The sequence below is a fragment of the Xiphophorus maculatus genome, chromosome 11, assembly GCF_002775205.1.
Source record: "Xiphophorus maculatus strain JP 163 A chromosome 11, X_maculatus-5.0-male, whole genome shotgun sequence".
NCBI lineage: Eukaryota > Metazoa > Chordata > Actinopteri > Cyprinodontiformes > Poeciliidae > Xiphophorus > Xiphophorus maculatus.
Genome location: NC_036453.1, coordinates 26,564,858 through 26,586,444, shown reverse-complemented (window position 1 = coordinate 26,586,444; position 21,587 = coordinate 26,564,858). Strand labels below are relative to the sequence as shown.

The 21,587-nt window shown below is 39.1% G+C and overlaps 1 protein-coding gene across 1 annotated transcript in view; it reads left to right on the top strand.

Annotated features, from left to right (window-relative positions):
* Nucleotides 1-11,195, top strand: part of LOC102223158 (voltage-dependent T-type calcium channel subunit alpha-1H-like) — a 30,647-nt gene extending 19,452 nt beyond the window's left edge. Inside the window, exons 21-29 of the mRNA XM_023342542.1 lie at nucleotides 681-843; nucleotides 1,146-1,297; nucleotides 1,387-1,496; nucleotides 1,576-1,709; nucleotides 1,793-1,851; nucleotides 3,608-3,686; nucleotides 6,548-6,669; nucleotides 9,330-9,491; nucleotides 10,899-11,195. Coding sequence (XP_023198310.1) covers nucleotides 681-843; nucleotides 1,146-1,297; nucleotides 1,387-1,496; nucleotides 1,576-1,709; nucleotides 1,793-1,851; nucleotides 3,608-3,686; nucleotides 6,548-6,669; nucleotides 9,330-9,491; nucleotides 10,899-10,988 — 1,071 coding nt within the window. The 3' untranslated portion in view covers nucleotides 10,989-11,195. The remainder of the gene's footprint in view (nucleotides 1-680; nucleotides 844-1,145; nucleotides 1,298-1,386; nucleotides 1,497-1,575; nucleotides 1,710-1,792; nucleotides 1,852-3,607; nucleotides 3,687-6,547; nucleotides 6,670-9,329; nucleotides 9,492-10,898) is intronic.
* Nucleotides 11,196-21,587: the final 10,392 nt, after the last annotated feature.

The window sequence follows — 21,587 nt, the reverse complement described above, 5'->3', positions numbered from 1 at the left end:
ATTTTTACTTAATTAAAAATTATTAATTAAATAAATTAAAATGTAGTTAAATTAAATTTATTAAACACAATAGGTAAATACAGTTGATAGAAATAGGTGCTTAATTTTATATTTAATGGTGCAGAAGAGGATTTTTGTTTCTGGCAAAGCAACTCAAGTCTATTTTTCTTTTATTCTTCTAAGTAAAAGAAGCTGAATAATAAGGGATAAGTGGTGTGTATTAATAAACGTTATTAATACACACAATACTTGGTAGTAAAGAACAGCTTCTTTTTTGAGTTCCATGTGTTTGACATAAAGGGAAAGCATAGAATCCCTCACTTTCAGTACCTGTAAATAACTCAAAATGCCCTGAATTACAATTACCAAACAGCATGGATGAACAAAGAAAATTACAATAAGTGCATTAAGAGACTAGCATATCAATTTCAGGTTGTATATATTAAGACGTTGTGTTATCGCGAGGCAATTTCAGGTTCTGTGGTCCATGAGTGTTTGTTAAATAGGTTAAGTCATCCTCAGCCTGAAAAAGTTTGAGAAACACTGTTTTAGAGCAAAGCAGCATTTCTACCATTTGTGGTGTTTTTAAGAGAGAAAATTTATTGCACCAACATCAAGCATGCAGGTACAGACTCCAGTGAAGGAACATAGATGTTTTCTGTGTATGTGTTTGTTCTCAGCCTATTCCCAACCACAACCTGTGGATGCTTCTCTACTTTATCTCGTTCATCCTGATGAGCTTTATATTGCTCGACATGTTCATTGGGGTGATGGTGGAGACATTCCACAAATGCCAACGGGAGCAGCGAATAGCTCAGAAAATGAAGTCCAGGTCGTCCTCTGGTAAGACTGGTTATGATCTGACTTATCTATAGTGAATACAATCACCTCTACAAGCTGAAAGCAGCAGTGTAGGGCTCCAAAAAGTATTGAGTAAACTTGTGCTAAAGAGACAAATGCCATTACTTGTAAGAATGTAAGCGAAAACCATGTATAATTTTCCTTCCGCATTGCAATTCTACTCTTCTTTATGTTGATACAGAAATACACTGGAATTTGCAGCTGTAACATGAGCAAATGTGAATACTTTTGTAAGGCACTGCAGGTATCGTTATGCACGTATGTTTTAAACGTATGTATTCCAGAGCTTGAAGATGAGGCGTTTTTCCTTCAGTATTCCGCTTCACGTCGAAAAATACATTCCATCTGTACCAGTCCTGCTCTGGAATATTCCATTACGACCTGCATCTTCATCAGTATGTTTGTGATGGGAGCAGAACACTTCCAACAGCCTATGGTAACACCCTCACACAGGTTGAGACAGACTGAAAGATTAGCTTGTTTCAGTTCTTGGTAAGAGATTGAGCAAGTTGTGTCTTTGTTCAGTATGTAACAGTTATTTTAGAGAGCGTCTTCTACATCTTAACCCTCTTGCTGGTCATTGAAATCATACTGAAGTTCATCGCATTTGGCATCGTGAGGTTCCTGAAAGATGGGTAAGAGACCTTCTCTCACCGCTTCTCTTTTCTACTCTAGCTTCCCAAGCCCTTAATGTGTCTTATTATACGTGTGTAGCTGGAACATACTGGACATTTTTATCGTCCTGATTTCTATCGTCAGCATCATTGTGGCTCAGGTGAAACACGCTGAAAAGATCCCAATCAATATGAGCATCTTCCGTGTGGTCAGAGTCCTCAGACTTGCACAAGGTACAAAACCAAACACTGAGGTGAAATGTGTTGTGGTTAGCCTCGGACTGCTCCTCCTGACAGTTTCTGATGTTTCTGTTTAGTTCTCAAGACCACAAAGATCAAAGTTTTGCTCAAAACCATCATCAGGACTCTGTCGCAGGTAAAACACACACTGTGGTAACTTGGATTTCAGGAAAAAAAATGCTTCTAACTTGAAATGTTCCAAAATAAATATTTTTTTATTACCTACACAAAGTAGTTTCAAACCTTCATAATTTGATCCAAAACAAAATTTAAGACAGGGAAATAAAAAAAGAGGTTTTCAGGGACGTTTCATAATTTTCTCACCTTCAGTTATAACTCTTAACATAACAATCAAAGGATGAAGATTTTTCTTTGCATGACAAAAACTGGATGCAGTTGTGGCATTAGAATCACGGCGTCCACGCATTCTTAAAAAGTCTTAAATTCACGTACATAAAATGAAGGCCTTAAAATGTCTTAAATTCATAAACCAAAAATGTTAATTGACCTTAAATACATTAATCACGTGTATTTAATGTTTTGTCTTAAATTTAAGGCTAAAGTTTACTTTGTCTTAAATTTTGTCATGACAAAATTATTTAATCTCATATATTCTCATATGTGTAGTTTTAAGAAGGGATGGAATTAAAAGTGTTATCACTATTGTGATAATGATAAAGGTGACAATAAGAACTATTTGTTACTGTTTTTTAGATAATTGAATGGCAGCAATCACAATCTCTTAAGGAATATGCCCATTTTTAAAAACACATATTTAGGACACCAGTGTGATTTGTATCCCTAAAATCCACATAGTAACTGCATATAGGTATATTTTCACATTTATTGATATTTATTGATACACCTTTATTGAACAAACAGTGAAAACTGTAAATATAACAATCCCAACAATATGAACAACTCTAAGGGTTTTAAACATTCATTTGAATTAATTTTGACAACAATAAATCAAAATTTTATGAAAAAAAATTAATTAAGATGAATGGTAAATGCCCGCCCCTGATTTTAGGAGTTATCTGTCAGAAAGAAGTTTAAGTCTCATGCAGACATCTTCATTGCGATGAACTGACTCAAGGCAGTTGAGCTGCTGGTATCTAGCTGCTAATGTACTCTTGCTAGCTAGCAAGCTAGCTCCTTTTCATGTATTATGGGTGAAAGACTCGGCACACGGGGAGCGATGAACGACAGTGAAAGGGAAAAGTCTTCGCCACTCATGGGACAAAAGTTGAACATTTTTCAATTTTCTTGTGTCACATAACATTGCAAGCCCGTATGTGCAAGTCAAATTCCAACCAGTTATAGTAAAAGTCACAGACTTTGTCCAGTTTTCTCTATGGCCTGGGGAGTCTCAAGAAGACTGTATAATTATGAGTAAAGCAGAGACGGATTTGGCTAAATCTACACTGGGTACGGAAAGTATTCAGACCCCTTTACATTTTTTATTCTGTTTCATTGCAGCCATTTGCTAAAACCAAAAAAGTTCATACTAATTCTTTTTAATGTACACTCGGCGTCCCATCTTGACAGAAAAAACCCCAGAAATGTAGAAAGTTTTGCAAATTTATCAAAATAGAAAAACACATCATATCACCATGTGATAGTGATATGTATCACACATGATCTATTTTATATTTACCATGTGTGGTAAATATCATGTGTGATATTGTGTGTGTGTGATATTGGGTGTGTGTGTGGGTGTGTGTGTGAAGAACATTAAATCTTGTTAGGTCCCCACTCCTTAGAGCAAATGAATACAATTCCACTGAAATACTGTCTTTACTATTAAAGGCACCAAACACTGTTTTAAATTTTCTGCTTCTGCACGGTGCAAATTTCATGACCAGCACATTTAACCTGCTTTTTGATTTCAGGTTGGAAACATCAGTCTCTTGTTCATGTTTTTCTTCTTCATCTATGCTGCCCTGGGAGTAGAGCTCTTTGGCAATCTCGGTTAGTCCCACTATTAACCCACTAAACACACAAAAATGGGCTGCCCAGGAGGTTGGTAATCAGTGTATGGTTCTTTCTTTGGTTTTTTTGTTTCTAAGCAAAATCGCAAAACGAAAAATTATTGTTGGATAACGAAAAAGTTTGTTTTTGTCTTTAAAACCTAAATGAAAAAAATGTGAAATTAAAATACAACCGGGAAAGAGTCACACAGAGAGAAAGTAGCTATTAGAAAGTTTATTTGACAAGTAAAATTCTTTGGCGCTTGGACCTCGGCAGAAGATGTGGCGCAGTTTATCCTGAGGATGAACTGCTGAGGATAAGGATTAGAGACGATTTCCCCCAGGGCTCAGACACTGGTGGGGGAGACGATGCCAGTGGACTGTAGGGAGAGAGCTGAAGGTGGAGAAGGGTTGGAGGTGTTGGAGGAGCTCAACCGAGGAGTAGGCGTACGCAGGATCCAGGGCCTTATGAATGGAGTGATGCCTGGGGAGGCATGAGAAGAGGGGACGGAGCACAACATGAGGTGATTGGTGAGGCGAAAATCCAAAAACAAAATAAAATATACAGTTGTTTTTTAATATATAGCGATACCAGAAATGACGGAAGTCGCCAAAGAAGATGAGTGTACAGATTATTCTGCTTTCTAATCTTAATTGCTTTCTTGTAATATTAAATCAATTTTGCTTAAGGTAGTATCATGAGATGTTGATGAAGTGTGTCGACTCCCTCTAAAGAAACACTCCAACTGTGACCAAGGCAGACCAGAATCAACTCCTTACCCTCCCCAAATCACACCCCAGGCAAGGAGCAAAAGCAATAGTTTGCTAACAACTTTTTTTGTGTTAGTGACCCAGAAATGCTGAAGCAGATCAGTGGCTGAGGCCCATTGAAGGCAGTTCATAGTGCATGATGGTGGCCAATCTGAAAGCCTTCATTGGCCTTTTTTATTTGAAGAAAACGGGGAGTAAAAAATACAGACTTGGAGAGTCTCTGGAAAAATTGGACTACCAATTTTTCATAGAAATGATGTCCAGAAAAAAATTCAAATAAATCATGATACTTTCCTGTTTTGATAATAATTGCAGAAGACTTTTCGTGAACACGTTGTGGACAACTTTATATCACTTGTTATTGACCCTGTGCAGCTACATCACCTAACCAGGTTGAGGCACCATGATGGACATCGGAAGTGAGGGGCAGGGAGTATTAAACGGAGCAACTGTGATCGTTTTCCCAAGTTGTTGTTACTTGTGCTACTCAAACTAATTTGTCAATGGAAGCAGCACACCTAGTTGCGGCTAACACATCGGTATTTGCAAAAGTTGGAAACAGCTGTCTGACTTTGACAAGCTTTACAGGAGTTAACGAGCACATAGGTTGTTTTGACATCTGTCATGGCGGAGTGATCCACTTTCTGAAGAGCGTGGTGTCGCCTGCAAAGGATCAATGGCACTGATTGCAAATGGGATTTTATTTTTGGACAAACAAGAGCAGTAAGGTGTCTTTTGGGCAAGAACGTCTGTGCGACAGAATAACAGACTTTGTAATCATCTGATTTAGGCTATTGATATGTACAATTTAATGTCCACCAACAGTTACTTGCTAAGCTCAAGAGGAAGAACTTTTATATGACACCGAGCTGATGTAGTGATCGTGTGAGCTGCTCACGACAGTTTTGCTCACCATGGTGTGATTGACCATTGATGTTACAAATTGATATTTAATTGGAAAAACGAACTGAAAAGCATTGATGAATCAATATTTTCAACTACACCGATTGCCGAGGAGGAACTCTGCAAGGTAAGCAAGGATCACTTAGTGCTAGCTACCACACTGTTCGAAGTCAGAAAAAAACAAAAGCCTACCTTTCAACCAATGCTGCCTTCTTTCCACTTACTTTGAGTCCTCTTCATTTTAACCTTCATTTAAGTTCCTCCACACTCTGCCTTTGTATTGAAGAATATTGAAGCAAAGTTCCCGGGATAGCATCATCTTACAGTGTTGCGCCCTCTTCAGATGTCGCCATTCTGTTTGTGATTTGTTTGTCCACAGGAAGTGCCAGGTCCAGAAAAGCGGCAGTAAAAATAAAACCGCTGATATCTGCAGCAGATGTCACAAAGCTATGTGTGGGTGTTGCGTCGAGCGAAGAGAGGTGGCTCTAGAAATGACCAAAGTTGTTTCTAGTGCCAAGTAAAAATTGAATCCTCCTGCAGATGGCGCACTTACAAAATTGTAATCTCAAATTTGCTTTTTTAGTTTTGGAATTGTTTTCAATTTTAGTTTTAAGACAAAAGAAACAAGATGAACACACAATTTTTTGTTTTGAAACGGAAAAACCAAAGAATGAATCATATACAGATTGTTGGAATTGTAAAATTCATGTCCTTTGTTCAGTTTATATCACTTCAGTTCATCTATATTGCACCAATTCACAACAAATATTACCTCTTTGCACTTTACAAGACAAACACATCCAGTTTCTGTACAGAAATATAGAGTCCATTTCACAAGCCACTCGCACAGGCAGATTTAATTACATGCAGTCCAACTCCATTCTAGTTATAAGTCAAGTTTAGTTTTATCGCTGTAGTTGACAAAAAACATTTAGTAGCTAAACTATAGGGATATCTAGGCTAGGCTAAGCCACTCTGAGTTAAAATTTTATTAAAAAGGAAAGTTTTAAGCCTCGTCTTAAAGTAGACAGGGTATCTGTCTCATGGACTAAAACTAGGAGGAGCCTGATGACTATTTGATGCTCCTCTAGACCTGACTGAAACTCTTCACACAGATCATTACAGTGTAAATGCTCACAATAGATTAAACAGATATTTTGAGGAATTTTGTTTGTCTCTGTTGATCAGCATGCTCCTTAGACTTCCCTTGCCTCGGCCTGCACCGCCTCAGTGACTTCAACAACTTCATGCTGTCCTTACTAACGCTGTACAAAGTCAGCACAGGAGATAATTGGAGCGGCATCCTGAAAGTATGTATGAACACAATGAATTATTAAATAATAACGTGAGCATAGTTTATTAATAATATGCTAAAACTACTAAAACTCATTATATAAAATCTTGTGTCATTATCTAGTTGCTTATTTAGAGTTTCTCAGTGATTTCTCAAAACAGATTTGAAATTCTCCACACTACTTGTTCAATCTTCAAATCGTTTTGGCTGGCACATATCAGGAAAGCAGTTTCTTATTTCTTGCAACAAGTTGCAAATGCTTTTGCACATCACCTAAGCAATTATGTACATTTCTCAGTTTTTTCCTACATTTTCAGTTGCTTTTGTCATGTTGATCAAAATGTATTGTACAAGTCTCCCGTTGAATTGTCTCAACCTCCACGACATTTCAGCATAATTTCATTGTACCTGAACTTCTTACAATTTCTATGGCATAAAAACAATGAAATGGTACAACCAATTGTGGAGTATTGCATGACAGTACATGTTCATGGCAGCAACCCATTGTCTGCAGTAGCTATAGGCTTTGTCATGCATCAGAAGACCAGGAAAACCATGACAATACAACACCAAGCTGATATAGTGATTGTGGCACCAAATGTCACAAAAGATGTTTTGTGACATTCCACACAACATCTTGTGGAATGTCACTTCTACATTGATGATGGCCTTGCCTCCTTTTCATCTAGCAACGAAGCAAGCTCCATTGACAAAAACACTCAGCAAATATTGACTATATCCAATTTAAGGTTGCACAAGATTCTATGAAATGGCATTATTATAATGGAAGCATTCCACAAGGAGGACCTGGCAAAGGGCTTTAAAGATCTCAACCTTGCAGCAGCCCCTCCACCAATTCAAAGCCACCTTGGAGGAAGGTGGGGCATCAACACAGACAAGTTAACCTTCAAACCTCAAGTGAACCCTGAAATATTTGCATGTATTAGGGATCGGAAAGAGATCGTAAACATAGCCATCTCAGAAAACCGTCACATTGCCTCAGAGCAGGAGACTGTCTCTCACAAGTCAATCTCTAAAACGATGAAGCAAACCCATAAATTTTTCCTAATCATGACCATCTGATGATCCTTCCGGTATCCCACTATCATTAGACATTCCTGATGCTGTACAAGCTATTTCCAGAGGATGATGTGAGATCAGCTGGCCTTAGGATTGTCGGTGGAAAATGATGCATCTGCTCGGTTATGTACCACTGTGTCATCCGCCGTGAATTGAGATGGAATATGGAAAAACAAAAACATGGAAGACCTACCAACCCTTAACCCCTTTGAAGATTCATTTCAATTCATGGACCGGTGAAGCAATTGAGATCCGACTGTGGAACTAACTTTCTTGAGCACCAACTTGCATCCATGAAGGTGCTATTTACCAGCTGAGGGAACCATCATTGTGAGTTCTCAAGCTTTGAAATTGGACTGAACTTATATGGCGCTTTTCCAGTCATTTTGACCACTCAAAGCGCTTTACACTAGAGTCACATTCACCCATTCGCACTCACAAACGCGCACACATTTATACACCGATATGCAGATCGGTTAAGTGGGGCTAAGTGGTTAAGCCCAGAGGCACATCGATATGTGGCAGGAGGAACCTGGAATCAGACCTACAACCTTCTGATCGCAAGATGACTACTCTACCCACATAGCCACAGTTGCTATAACTCTGGTCTCTTGTGATCCTGCCTGCCCCTTTATTCTCACACCTGCTACCCTCATTCCCTAGAAAACTGGAGATTCCTTTATATTTTGGAGGCTGGAGGCTGTTGCAACATCGCTCCATTATTTTCTGGAATCGCTGGAGGAGTCAATACTTGCCCACCTTACAGCCATGGAGGAATTGGCAATCAGTGAAGTCTAATCTTCAAGTTGGAGATCTTGTGCTAGTAAAAGACTGTCAAACCAAGAGGAACCAGTGGCCCATGTGGGTTGTGGTTAACACCTTTTGCTGCTGAGATGGGAATGTTAGGAAGCTTCAAATAAAGGTCAGTTCTTGAGGTACATGCAAGACCTTTTTGAGGCTTGTTACTGGAGTTGTTCTCCTTCTAAAAAACACCTGTGGCAATGTTAAGTTTGTTATTGACCAGTAGAATGAGATCAGTAGCACATGCGTAATGTTTGACACAGGCTGTCCGTCAGTATTTAGTTAGTCTTTCTCCATTCCCCTTTGTTGCATATTTGAGACATTGTTAACCTATATTTATGGACATTTATATTGAAAACAAAAGAGTTTATAAAGTGGATTTTAATTTCTTCTCTTTTTTTGCACAATCAAGTTATTTTGGCCAAAAATTAAGTATTCAAAAATACTTTATTGATCCCAAAGGAAAATTAAATGTAGTTGTACCTCGTATTAGTGATTGTAGATAGTGATGGCTTTGCAGTAGAATAACAGTTTGCATTCTAAATTGTGTTTTCCATGTTTATTTGTATTTTCACTCTTTTGGCACTGAAACAAAGTAATGTCAATAAAAAGTGGCACATGCCCATAAATCATCTAAGAGTTTATCTATCTGCACAACTGCTAAATGGACACACGGTGGGAATAGAAGATTCCCACTATTGAATTATTCATTTGTGTAATGTTTCTATATTTATTGAATTTAGCCATTTATTACTCTAGAAAATACAAAATAAAATCTCCATCTCTGCCTTGCAGGACACAATTCCAAACTGCGATATCGATGACGAGAGGTGGTGTCATCCCTACCTGGCCTGGGCTTCTCCCATTTTCTTCACCTCCTTTGTCATCACGGTCCAGTTTGTTCTCGTGAACTTGGTGGTGGCAGTAATCATGCAGGCGCTGAACGACAGCAAGAAGGTAAAGTTGCCAATTATGAACAAACATAAATTGTAACTAATCTGACGGTATGCTTAGGCCCTTTGTCCATTTAATAGACCCACGTGTGCCTAATACTCTCATGCATGCTGGATTATTAAGGGTTAATAAGATGTCGGCCCACAGGTTCAACAATACTGAGGATTCTTTCTGGAAGGTTTAAGAATGTATTTATGGGAATTTTTAACTATTGTTCCATAAGGTCAGACACTGATGTTGGAAAAGAAGTCCTTGTAATCTTCAATCTAAATTATCCTAAAGATATTCTGTCGGTTGAGATCAGGACTTTGTGCAGGCCAATCATGACTGGGTTTCCTCCACAGCAAACCCAGTCATGCATGTCTTCATGGATCTGTCTGTGCATCTCCATGTCAGAACAAGAATGGGGCAAACCAAACTGTTCCTACAGATTTGAGAGCATAAATTGTCCTAAGTGTCTTGATATTCTAAAACATTAAGAGTTTGTTTCACTAGAACCAAGTGACTGAGTCTGACTCTTAGACTGTGTTTACACTGCTGCCTGAAATGACCCAGTTCCATTTTATTTACTTTTTTTTTTTGGACGTAATGCGATCTGTATCTGATCTTTTCATGACAGACTGAACAATAACACAGGTCAGAGTCTTTTCAAATGCGACCCAGGCCATTTAGGTATCTGATATGTATCCGATTCAAATGTGAGGTATCGTCCAGGTCGCATTCATCTGACCTGAACGTCAGTAACACTCAACAAATGTTCCTATTCTGCATCCTGTTACGCGCAAGCGGAAAGAAAACCAGCAACCATGGCGGACTATAATGAGGATTAATTTGTTAGTTTGTCTGCACCAGTCGGACAACAACTTCAAAATCGTAAGCTATGCTCCACCGTTAGAATCGATGTTTACTTCCACAAACACTGAGAACTTCTTTTTTATGGCGGTTGGTAAAACACTGAGATCGCTCTCTACGTGTGACGTTACTGCACCCTCTACTGCACATGCGGCACCCTTTCAGGTCATTTGCAGTTCACACTGGAGCACACATATGTCGCATATTTTTGGAAGTGTGAATGACAACCGCAAAAAAAAGATACAAAAAGGTGACAAAAAGTCAGAATTGGGTCACTCCAGGCTGCAGTATGAACACAACCCTAAAAACAGTCAGTCCACTGTTTGTGTCTGAACTGCTGTTGCCGGCAATCATTTTGTTGTAATTAAAGAGAACAAATTATATATATATATATATATATATATATATATATATATATATATATATATATATATATATATATATATATATATATATATATATATATATATATATATATCCATGTTTAAATTTCAAATTTCCAACTTTGAAATTTAAACATGGAAATGCTTACCTACTTGATGTTTCTTTCTGGAAAAGGAAGGAGATGGGGAAACACAGATGAAAATGAGTGTACTTCTCAACGAACCTTCGCTACCTGAGCACCTCCTACAGGAGGACGACACGTAAACTCCAGAGAAACCGCCATATTTTCTTTGTATTGTTTCAGCATCTGTTTTAATGTTAAAACACAGTTTAAGGATGTTCTTGACTTGGTTATGTATGAACTATACAATGTTTATACTTTTTATGTAAGTTTTTACTCAAGTGTACATAGAGATGTCAAATGTGTTGAAGAATTGTACAAACGCATGTTAAATTATTGAATAAATGTATTTTGCCTAATTTTGAAACAATAATCTATATTTCTTTTATTTACATGCATTTTTCATACGTATTCGTTAAAATGTGTACTGTTTTCTTTATAAATGAAATTTAATTATTATTATTTTTTTTTTTTATGTGATATTGTATAAAACAGTGGTTCCCAAAGTGTGGGGCGCCCCCCTATGGCGGGGGGTACTGCCATTGAGGGGGGAACATGAATATTTAAACAAGTAGGAATATTTAAGGTCAGTTCAGTTTCTGTATTGTCCCCTAAAGGGGTGATTTGTTTTTCAAACATGCATTTCAAACATGCAAAAACAACATAAAATATATAGACGATGTTAAAAACATACAAAGCACACAAGCTTTGCCGAGACATGTTTGGTGGATAACATCACCTTCGCAGGTAAATGTTGGCCGATCACCTATCCCCCAAAATTAAGAAAATTGGGCCTTTTTATCGGCTGGCTGAACAGCAAATAAATGTTGGGGAACTGTCAGTTGATACAAGAAAGTTTAACACTTGATGAACTTACAAAATTATCTTTGACACTTTTTACAGTCAACTGCATTTGAAGTTTGATGTATCAAGAGTTTTGGGGGTGAGAGGGGTTTGGAGTGTGTGTGCAGAAATGTGCTGAATGCACATAAAATCATATGTTAAGAAATAATCCTCAAAAAGGAGAATGAAGTTTCAAGTTATAATGGGTATGAATACCTTCGTAAAAAATAAGCTAATTATCTCCTGGTGTTAAATTTTAATATCCGTTTTGAGGCTTTAATCTCCAACATTTAAGAATTTTCGAAAGCAAAATGTGTTTTCTGAAGCTCCAGAGTAAAACCAAGAAGCTCCTTCTCAGAACAAAGCTCGAAGCAAACTGCCTGTCTGCACTCTTTTAACGACGCAACGAGCACAGAAACTACAGAGAGGCACTGGAGCCTCTTAAGGTGGAGGAGCGCTCCACAGATAAATAATGTAAAGCCTCACAAAGTGAGACATGGTTCCTACCAAATCAACATGACTTTATTCAATAGCTGGCTGTGTCAACATCCTTGCCCTTCCAGATACGTCTCCCTCTGCAACGCCTTCTTTCTAACGCAGCACAGGGGAGACAGAGAGAGGCTGAGATTAAAGAGCCCTGAGGAGAGAGGAAGGCTGCGTTAATGAGCAGAGAGACGACGGCGGAGTTTGATGGGAATGGGTAAGCCTTAGTAGCAAACATCTTACCCCCGTGCTTCTCTGCCTGCCACGCTGCGTCCCTGTGTGTAACAGGAGCATCAATAAATCATTCAGCAATCATGTGAGAGAGGTTGGGGGGACGAAGGAGCGACTGTAAACGCGAAAGCTCTTCACATGCCTTCGCAACACGTTTTACAATGTGTCAGAACAAAAATATCATTGAAATACATAAATATAGATGTGTTTATGTTGTTGGTCATTTCAAGACCAGCCAGTGGAAAGCTCAAAATCTCTTGTGAGAAACAAAACATGAAAATAAATTTAAAACAAACAAACAAAAAGATTTCAAGATTTAGTGCCTTCCTGTTATACGTGCAATTCTGGCTGATGTTTATAAAGCAGGCATGTCCAAAGTCTGGCCCGGGGGCCAATCACGGCCCGCGGTCAGATTTCATACGGCCCGCAGCTTCGGTTTTATAATGTATTATTTATGGCCCGCCTGCACTGTGAAACAGAATAAATAAATCATAAAACTTGAAACTGTAATTCCTCCTTTCACCAAATGGTGGCAGCACCACTTTAATACTATCAGTCTGCCTCCGTGCAGCGAACCGCTCTCCACTCATTTCTGCCATGGCCACTGCAAAGAAAACAAGTTTACAGTGAGGGCCGCCGCTTTCAAGAGAGATGGGAATTATAACACTTCTTTTCTGAAAATCAGGGCAATTGTGCTTGTCTAATTTGTGAGACGGTTGCCTTGTTTAAGGATTTCAACGTAAAGAGACACTACCAGACTAAACATGCTAACACATACAACAAGCTAACAGGAAGTGACCATGCTGAAAAACTGAAGCAGCTCCAAGCTGCACTGGCATCACAACAGCGATTCTTCACGCGGGCCTGTGAGTCAAAAGAAAATACCACCAAAGAAAGCTACGAAGTTAATGTTAATAGCTAAACATGGCAAACCTTCTACTGCAGGTACATTTATCAAAACTGTGTTATGAAAATGGTGGAGAACATTTTGCCCTGAGAAGAAGCAAGAATTTGAGAAAAATGTTTGCCTGGCAGTAACAGTGTGGCACTGAGAGTTGAGGACATAAAACTGAGTATTTTGAACGGCAACGTCTGTCACTATCAGCAGTGAAGAGCCAATCGAACATTTATGCACCTGGATTTATGGCACTTATTTTTATTAAACTCTTGAGTAAGATTTGGTTATGAACCTGTAGATATTGTAAATGACGAGCAGAATTCACTTGTTTTAAGATTTAATAATAACAGACAACTTTGCATTACTTATAACTCCTGTTTAAAATGTTCTTGAGGCAAAGATATTTTTAAACTCATGTAAATTTAAGGTATTTCATACAGTTTGTTCAATGTTATCTGACTCTCCAGATACGAAAGAAAGGCAGAATTTGTGTTTTTAGAGTTGTTCTCATTTGCCTGAGTGGCTTATATTTGTTTTTTTGTCATTTGAAAAATAAAGATAATTGTGACAATGAAAATTGTGTATTTGCATGAAACTTTTGTAGTTAAAAAATGTCCAGGGCATGCCGTGGTGGCGTAGGGCGACCCGTATTTGGAGGCCTTGAGTCCTCGACGCGGCCGTCGCGGGTTCGATTCCCGGACCCGATGACATTTGCCGCATGTCTTCCCCCCTCTCCTTCCCTGTTTCCTGTCAGCCTGCTGTCACATAAGGGACACTAGAGCCCACAAAAGACCCCCTGGAGGGGTAAAAAAAAAAAAGTCATAAAATGTCCGAACAAACTATTGGCCCCCGGGCATCTTCACTTGATCAAATCTGGCCCTCTTTGCAAAAAGTTTGGACACCCCTGTTATAAAGATTTCCAAGGTTTACAAAAAAAATGGTGAAATTTAGATGTGATCTGTGAATTTATTACAAATGAAGCCTCTGGGCCCCAGGAAAAGAAAAAACAAATTCTTTTAACTTATTTTTAGTTATTTGTATTTTTTTCGTGTATAGGAGAAACTTAACACGTGTTCCTAATCATCCTCAATTTCACGTTTTGTGTACTGCAGTTTTTCCTTCCACTCAGCTTTCCAAAGCCATGTCCTTTTGTACCTCTCCTTTAATCGTACAGCTTGCAAGTGTCAATTTGCCCTTTATTCTCTTAGGTGTCAAGGCCATAACATGGTCATATTGTAATATTTATAGATTTTTAATTGTATTCTTGTGTTATGCCAAGTTTTTTTAAAAACCATTTTGTTACTCACTGGAAATCATAATTCTCAAAATGAATAGCAATGAAAGCTTGCAACTAAATTGAACTTGCACCTCTACATTGCTGTGACCGTCAGTTTTTGCTTTTCATGCTTGAAATGTTAATTGTTTATTTATTGTTAAAATGACATTCAAGAAGGTCAAACACGTCTGTCTTGAGGATAACGCCGCATATTTCCAATTTAATTCAATTACCTCAAAGCAACACTGAAGCCCAGGATGTGAGAACTGACTTCATTGCTGGACTTTCAGCAATTAGTGTTTAATAATGAGCGCTATTTGCACTAAGGACAGTAAGTGTCTCTGAAGTCCTGAGGGGGAGCCCTGGGCTCTTTGCTCTTCTGACAAGTTAATAGTCATGATCACACTGTGTTAGGCAGGCAATTAAAATACGGGAGAACAGAAGTTATTAAAAGGCAAACATCACCACCCTGTGGCCAGGAGCTCAATAAACTGATTCAAAAACAAAAACAAGAAGTAGATCCTGGACAGAGTGGTTTTTATATCCTTGTTTTATCTATACACTGATCATAAGTGACAGGGAGGAATGTCTGTTCAAATCAGCCGCTTGTCTCAATTCAATTCTGACACACTGTAAACCACAGTTTTATCACGCCAGTGTGTTGAAGGTGAGGTCAATATGGCTTTAAAACCACAAGACCCTGCGGTGCTTCGGCATCAGCAGAGAGCCCCCTCACACCTCTCTCCCCCCGCAGTTACGTCTCCGACTGTAACTCTGATCTGCCGACATCCATTCGACAAGAAACGAGACGCAGCTTAACGGCGGCCTGAAAGCGTTAGAGATGGTTTCATCGATGAGTCATTTTGGGTCAGAGGAGCGCTCATCCGCAGCCTTGAGCGGAACTGGTTTAACAACACGCACTTTCCTGGGATAGGAGAGATGAATTCAAACATTGATTTCTTTCTCCCTCCCCTCCCTTCCTCTCTCTCACCTTTATCTGTCTTTAAGCTTTAAACCGGAGCAGAGGACGGCTGCTCGTAGTGTAAAATGCACTTTAATTTATCCCAACACCACATGCTGTGAATTAACCAACTCATTAGTCAACAGCCACAAAAATTCCCAGGCCTTTGCTACATTACACGGATCACCAGGGGCTTAAATCGAGTGTTGAAGTTTGAAACGGAATTTTATTCTCTTCTTTATATCAAGTCCTATTATTATTAGGGTTATTATGTGCAGGTTTTGTGACTAGATTAAAGACGTATTTGGAGGCTTTGCCATGAATGAAAAGTTTTCCTACAGAATTTAATTACCTTTACGGCTGCAAAGTAGAGACAGTGGATTGATAGATGATGTGAATCAAATCTATCTATCCTGCTGTGATTCCATTAAAAGTACTTGGACATATTTCATATGGTAAACTGAGACACCAGCTGCATTTCCATAGCAAATGTTTGCAAAACTGTGTTGGTATTCCACTAATGTCAAAAAAAAAACAATTCCACAATTGTGGCATTTTCATTAAATAAGGAATGAAATGAGTGTGAATAAGCCTGTTCACGCGATGTCACTAAAAATTATGGCAGTGACGGAGGAAGTAACAAAATCTTTTTGCCGAAAAACATGAATTTATTTGCTATTTATGGTTAATGGAAACTGAGCTACTGAGACAAAATGCTTCCTAGAATATTTCAGTCTTAGTTGGGGAGATTCATCCAACACTTTTTGTTCCACCAAGTTCTTTTGCCTGGACAGTTTGACCGAGGAAAGCCCACAGCGCAGAGGAGTTTTATTCTGTTCCCACCTGCATTTTTTTTTTTAATATAATGATGCAGAGACCAAGGCAACTGCATACCAGTCTAAGCTGGAGAAGTGTAAAAGCCGCCCACCAGTGCAGGTTACTGTGACCTGAAGTTGTCAGGAAGAGGCTGAATCAAAACACCGCTCTGGGTACTTGGATTTAAAGTTTGTGAAAGAAAATAGAATCAGTAATGTGTATAAAAAAAAATTTAAAAGTAAAGAAATGGGAAGCTATGTGAAATAACTTCACACATCTTTTAGTACAAAACCCAGACTTACTGATCAGGCAAATCTGACGTTCTGTAATTAGATATTTTAATTCAGTAAAGATGGCTCTGCCCCAACGCTGTAACAGTGCCAATAGTTTGTTTTTTTGGGGGGTTTTTTAAGGAGCGTCTGAAAGTTCAAATTCTCCACCTCATAATTATGTGCCGCTTTGAAATATGTTTTTATTAAATTCCAATAAAAAATACTGAAGTTGTAAGCTCACGAATGAATTGAAAGAGGTGGAAGTGAAGTCTGACAGGTTTTGTGATCTACAGGCGAAAATACATTCAGTTGTTTACAAGACGGTTTCAACTCCACATATTTATTCTTAATCAGTGGCTAAAATGTTCAGTTAATTACAGGGTCTGTACTTGATTACTTGAAAACTGTACATCAGCAAACTGAGCAACATTTTTAATTCAAAAACCCTTTTTTTGTTGCTAAATTATTGAGCAAATGGACATATAAGCTCAACAACAAAGATTTTGTTTTGTTTTTAGCCTGGTATTATGATTAGTGCTATTATAGCCTTTCAGCGTCCAGGAACTGTCGATTATTCATGGACTGTCTTCAGAAATGTGGACTGTGGCCGATGAGATTAGCATTGGGGGCTAATCATGCTAAATGTTTAGCATTGAGATGCTATTTTAGGCCTGTACAGGTTTGGTGATAGGCTAACTACTCTTAGCACATTTTAAACACAACAATAGTCTTTTCTGCTGTCCAATCAGATTAATTTTTTGAAGCTAAAATTAGCCCTCTACGAGCCAAGAGGAACAGTCTTGTCCTCCAGTATTGCTGTTGCTTGTGTGTCAGATTTTCTGCCGTACCACAAACGCGAGACGACGGAACCTTTGTAAGGTTCCATCTGGAAAAGATCAGAATTATGTATAGCAGGCTGATTTTCTGAGACATTGAATTTTGCGTTTTCTTCACCTGTAACACCTCATCCTCAAAATTACAAGAAAAGGCTTTTTGAAATCGTCTACGCTCTAACGAACGTATAGAAATATGAGATACCGGAACATACCGATATGTCGGAACATACCGACATATCGGTATGTTCCAATATGTCGTCATCATCCAGCCACTCTGAGCCGCGTCCTCTCAAACCAAACCCTAAATAAGTAGAAAAGTACTTTTGTTTCTGTTCATCAAAGAGGTGCCAACCCTACATTCGCTAAGAGACGCATCGAAATTGAAGCAGCCACAGCGGATCTCTGCGACGCGAGAGAGCGGGGCTTTCCGGTGAAGACAGCTGTCACCCTGATCTACAGCCCCCAGCAGCCTCAGTAATGCGGGCCAAATTGCCCAGAGCTGCTGGAAATGATGCAGTTATTGTGGAGGAAATTGGAAATCAATTCTTGTCATCACTGAACATAACTCCCCTCGTAGCAGAGCCACGGCTCGCATATATTTGTGCGAAGCTCCAATGAAGATTGCCGTTGTGCTGGAAACGTGGAAGTGGACTTTAGCTAGACGAGAGGAAGAGCGTGTGAAACCAAAATGTCACGAACTGCCTTGCAATGGCGCCGTTACTCATTGAAATGTTCCGTTTTGTCACATTAAGCTTCAAATCTAATTGTACTTTATTGGGATACCTTATAATTGTAAAGTAGAAGGAAAGTGACATACTCTAATGAAGAAACAATCAAATAATAATAAAAAAAGTGACGTGTGTTAGCGTTCTACAGACTCGTTTCTTCAAGAAACTTCCTCGTTATAACGAGACGACTTAATGACAGAGTTTCTGGTTAAAATGAGGTGAGTCATTACAACAAAAAGTTTCCCGTTTTAACTAGATATAAAACCAGTTCCTCTGACTGGTTATGACTTGTTAAAAACATAAATTGTCTCACTAAGACTCTTTATCGCCTTGTTTCTTCTGGGCGACATTTAAAAATCCCAATAGGTGTTGCCATTTTACTGTTACTACCTTAAAGGAGAATGTATTTTTGTTTTTAATGAGCTAGAAATCTCAGAATGAGTTATTATTATTTTCTTTTTTTAGTTTTGTTGAAATGAAAACGTTTTCTCGTTTTGGCTAGTTTTGCATCACAAAGTTTTCTGGTTTAAACAAGATGCTGCTCTTGAATTCATTTCTAAGCTCTGGCAGTTTAACGCCTCCGCAGCATTCAGCCCCCTTTAGTCAGAAACCCCTAAATAAAATCTAATATTAAAAGCATTTACCCCCTTCTGAATGTTTTATAAATGTAGGTAGGTAGGTCTTTGAAGGAGAACTTTAGTGAGCAAACAGCGTCACGTGAGAAGTTCTGTCATCTAGGCTTCAAACCCTAGGCGATGAACCATGTAGGGTAAAAAAAATAAAAATGAATCACCCCGACAGCAGCATCCACTCACTGAAACATGGTGGTGGTAGCATCATGCTGTGGGGATGAGTCTCCTCAGCAGGGATAAGAAAGCTGGTGAGAGTTGATGGGTTCCTGAACGTAGCCAGATCTGCGATCCAACCAAGGCTTTAAATTAATGCATTTCGACGCGTTTGAATGGTCTAGTCAAAGTTCGGTCCAAATCCAACTGGAAAAAAACTCCCCAAGACACATTAAGGACAAAGTTAACATGCATTCAAGAGGTATAAATACTGCTGGACGGATATGACATTGATAATAACAGAATCAATAAAGAGTGCGGAGCGATGTGGGAGGATTGCATTACCTGCATAACCCGAGGCAACAGCTGACCTCTGGAATATTCATCTATAAATATAGACACACTAACTAAAGATTTCCCCGTCACTCTGCCATGCTGTCCTCTGGGTGCTGAGCTCTCATTAGAGATGATTCTTGCCAGTAATTCTCAGCGGTTCTCAGTAATGAGTTTTCTTAACAGATTTGCAGACGACGAGAGCGAAGCTTTAGCTTCCTGCACTCGGAGATTTTTGCCCCACCGTCGGAGCAACGTGGAACTGATGTCAGGAAAAATGCATTAATGACTGTAAATCGGAAGTTTTTTTGTTTTTTTTTATTCGGAGCCCTGATGCACTGTTGTTTGTAATCATGTAGGTCGTAGCTGGAGGCCAGACTGCGGCACGCTGAGCGCCTCATAACAACACTCCCTGGTGGGGAAACGGGAGGGGCTCCAGCTACAAGAAGCAATCAGGCCCTCTCTCTGGTTCAAATCTATCTTCCCATAAGGCACTGCTTCAACTCAAAGGGCCATCCATTATGATGCATCAAAACCTGCAAAACAAATCTCCTTAAACAGAACGGTGTCAGGTGTGATGAAGAACAATCGACAGAGGGGAGGGAGTAAACAAAATAAAGAAAGAAAACACATTCCCTGGATAAAAAAAAAGAATCCCGTTCTTCTCTCGGATGTCCTCCTTTTGTTGTTCTTTGTTTGCCTTGTTATTCAGGCTGTATGTTCGCGTCTCTCGTGGGACGCTCGGCGAGGCGCGAGCCATTCGTCATCCTAATTGGCTGTGTTTAGAAAAAGCGACTGTTGTGTTTTGATAGAGAAGCTCCTCCACTCCTTCTGGTCAGAGCAGAGCTGCTGTCCGCCTGTCAAGAGATGGATCGCTATGGAAATGGGAGTCGCCACAGACGTGTTCATTCAGAATCCAGCCTGGCCTTTTTTTGGGAGGAAGGTTTCCACCGCAGCAGGCCGGCGTTCTCGGGGAGTGTGCAACTCTCACTTTATAGGGTTAGATTTCAAGAAAATTCTCTAAAAGGAGGAAAATGAAAGCCTGTGTTCAGAATAACTCTAATGTTCTTGCTAACATCTTCTTGTCTCCTTAACTCTGTTTAACCAGAAAAACCTGAAAAGTGTCGTTTGCTTTGAGTCAATTATTTTAAAGAACTACAGTTTGTAATTATTGCTCGACGTCTTTTGGGTTTTTGGCTTTCATAGTTTGCACATCCAGAGAATAAAACTTTTAATGACCATTTTGCCTCCCAAAAATGGAGCCTTTGCTTACACTCTGGACACCAGTCAATCACAGACACACACACGCCTACACAACAACACTCATGTTCTTGTGTAGTTGGAAGACGCCAGAGTACCTCGAGAGAACTCACACATCCACAGAGAGAACCCAGGATCTTCCAGATGCACGGCTTGTTTTTGTAAATAGGTTTTTTTTTTAAATACACATATTTGTTTTCCTTCCATTTTACAACTATGTGTTGATTTGTGCTGGTTTGTCAGATCCAAACCAATGACACACATGACAAACTCTAACTAAAATCATGTCAACTAAAAGGTTGTTTTTTTTATCCAAAGCTGAAAAACATTTAAAAATACATCCTTGGGTGACTTAGCAGCTTAAATTTGATGTTTTTGAAACTTCTAACGGTAAAGACGACAAATTACATCCTTGAAGTGTTCCCTAGCAACTCCGTGTCGCTGATAGGACTTATCAGCGAAGGACAAAGTCGGCCGCTGCTGATGCATCGGACACCGGAGATCTAAGGGAAATCCATCTCTGTCAATCGGCTACTTTACATGGTGGCAGTATTTCTTATAATGGCCCATTTGTCACTCCATCTAATCTCATCACATCTTCCATTTCCTCCCATCCTTTCCTGTCAGATGGACATTTAATAGCAGTGACTGACCATCACTCAAATTAACGAGTATTAGCCAAGGAATCGAAAGCTGCTTTTACGACTTCGCTGAGTCTCATTTGGCCGGAAAGATTAGAAGTTAGAAGTTCATCCAGGTTTAACAAGAAGTTGTAGCTTTGTGAAGGGGGGCAAAGGAGGACGATGATGTGAAATATGCAGTTAACACCATTAGTTAACCACTTAAATCCAGGCTACCAATCAATTTTTGAACAATTCTGCCATGTAGTCATGACCAGATAACTTTACTTAGCGGTGGGCAGATTGATGCAAAATATCAACAATATCGACACCAAGTCAGTGTCAGCTTTGGACTGGTGTGGTAACTGGTTTCAGACTTCGTCTTGAAATTTTATTTTGG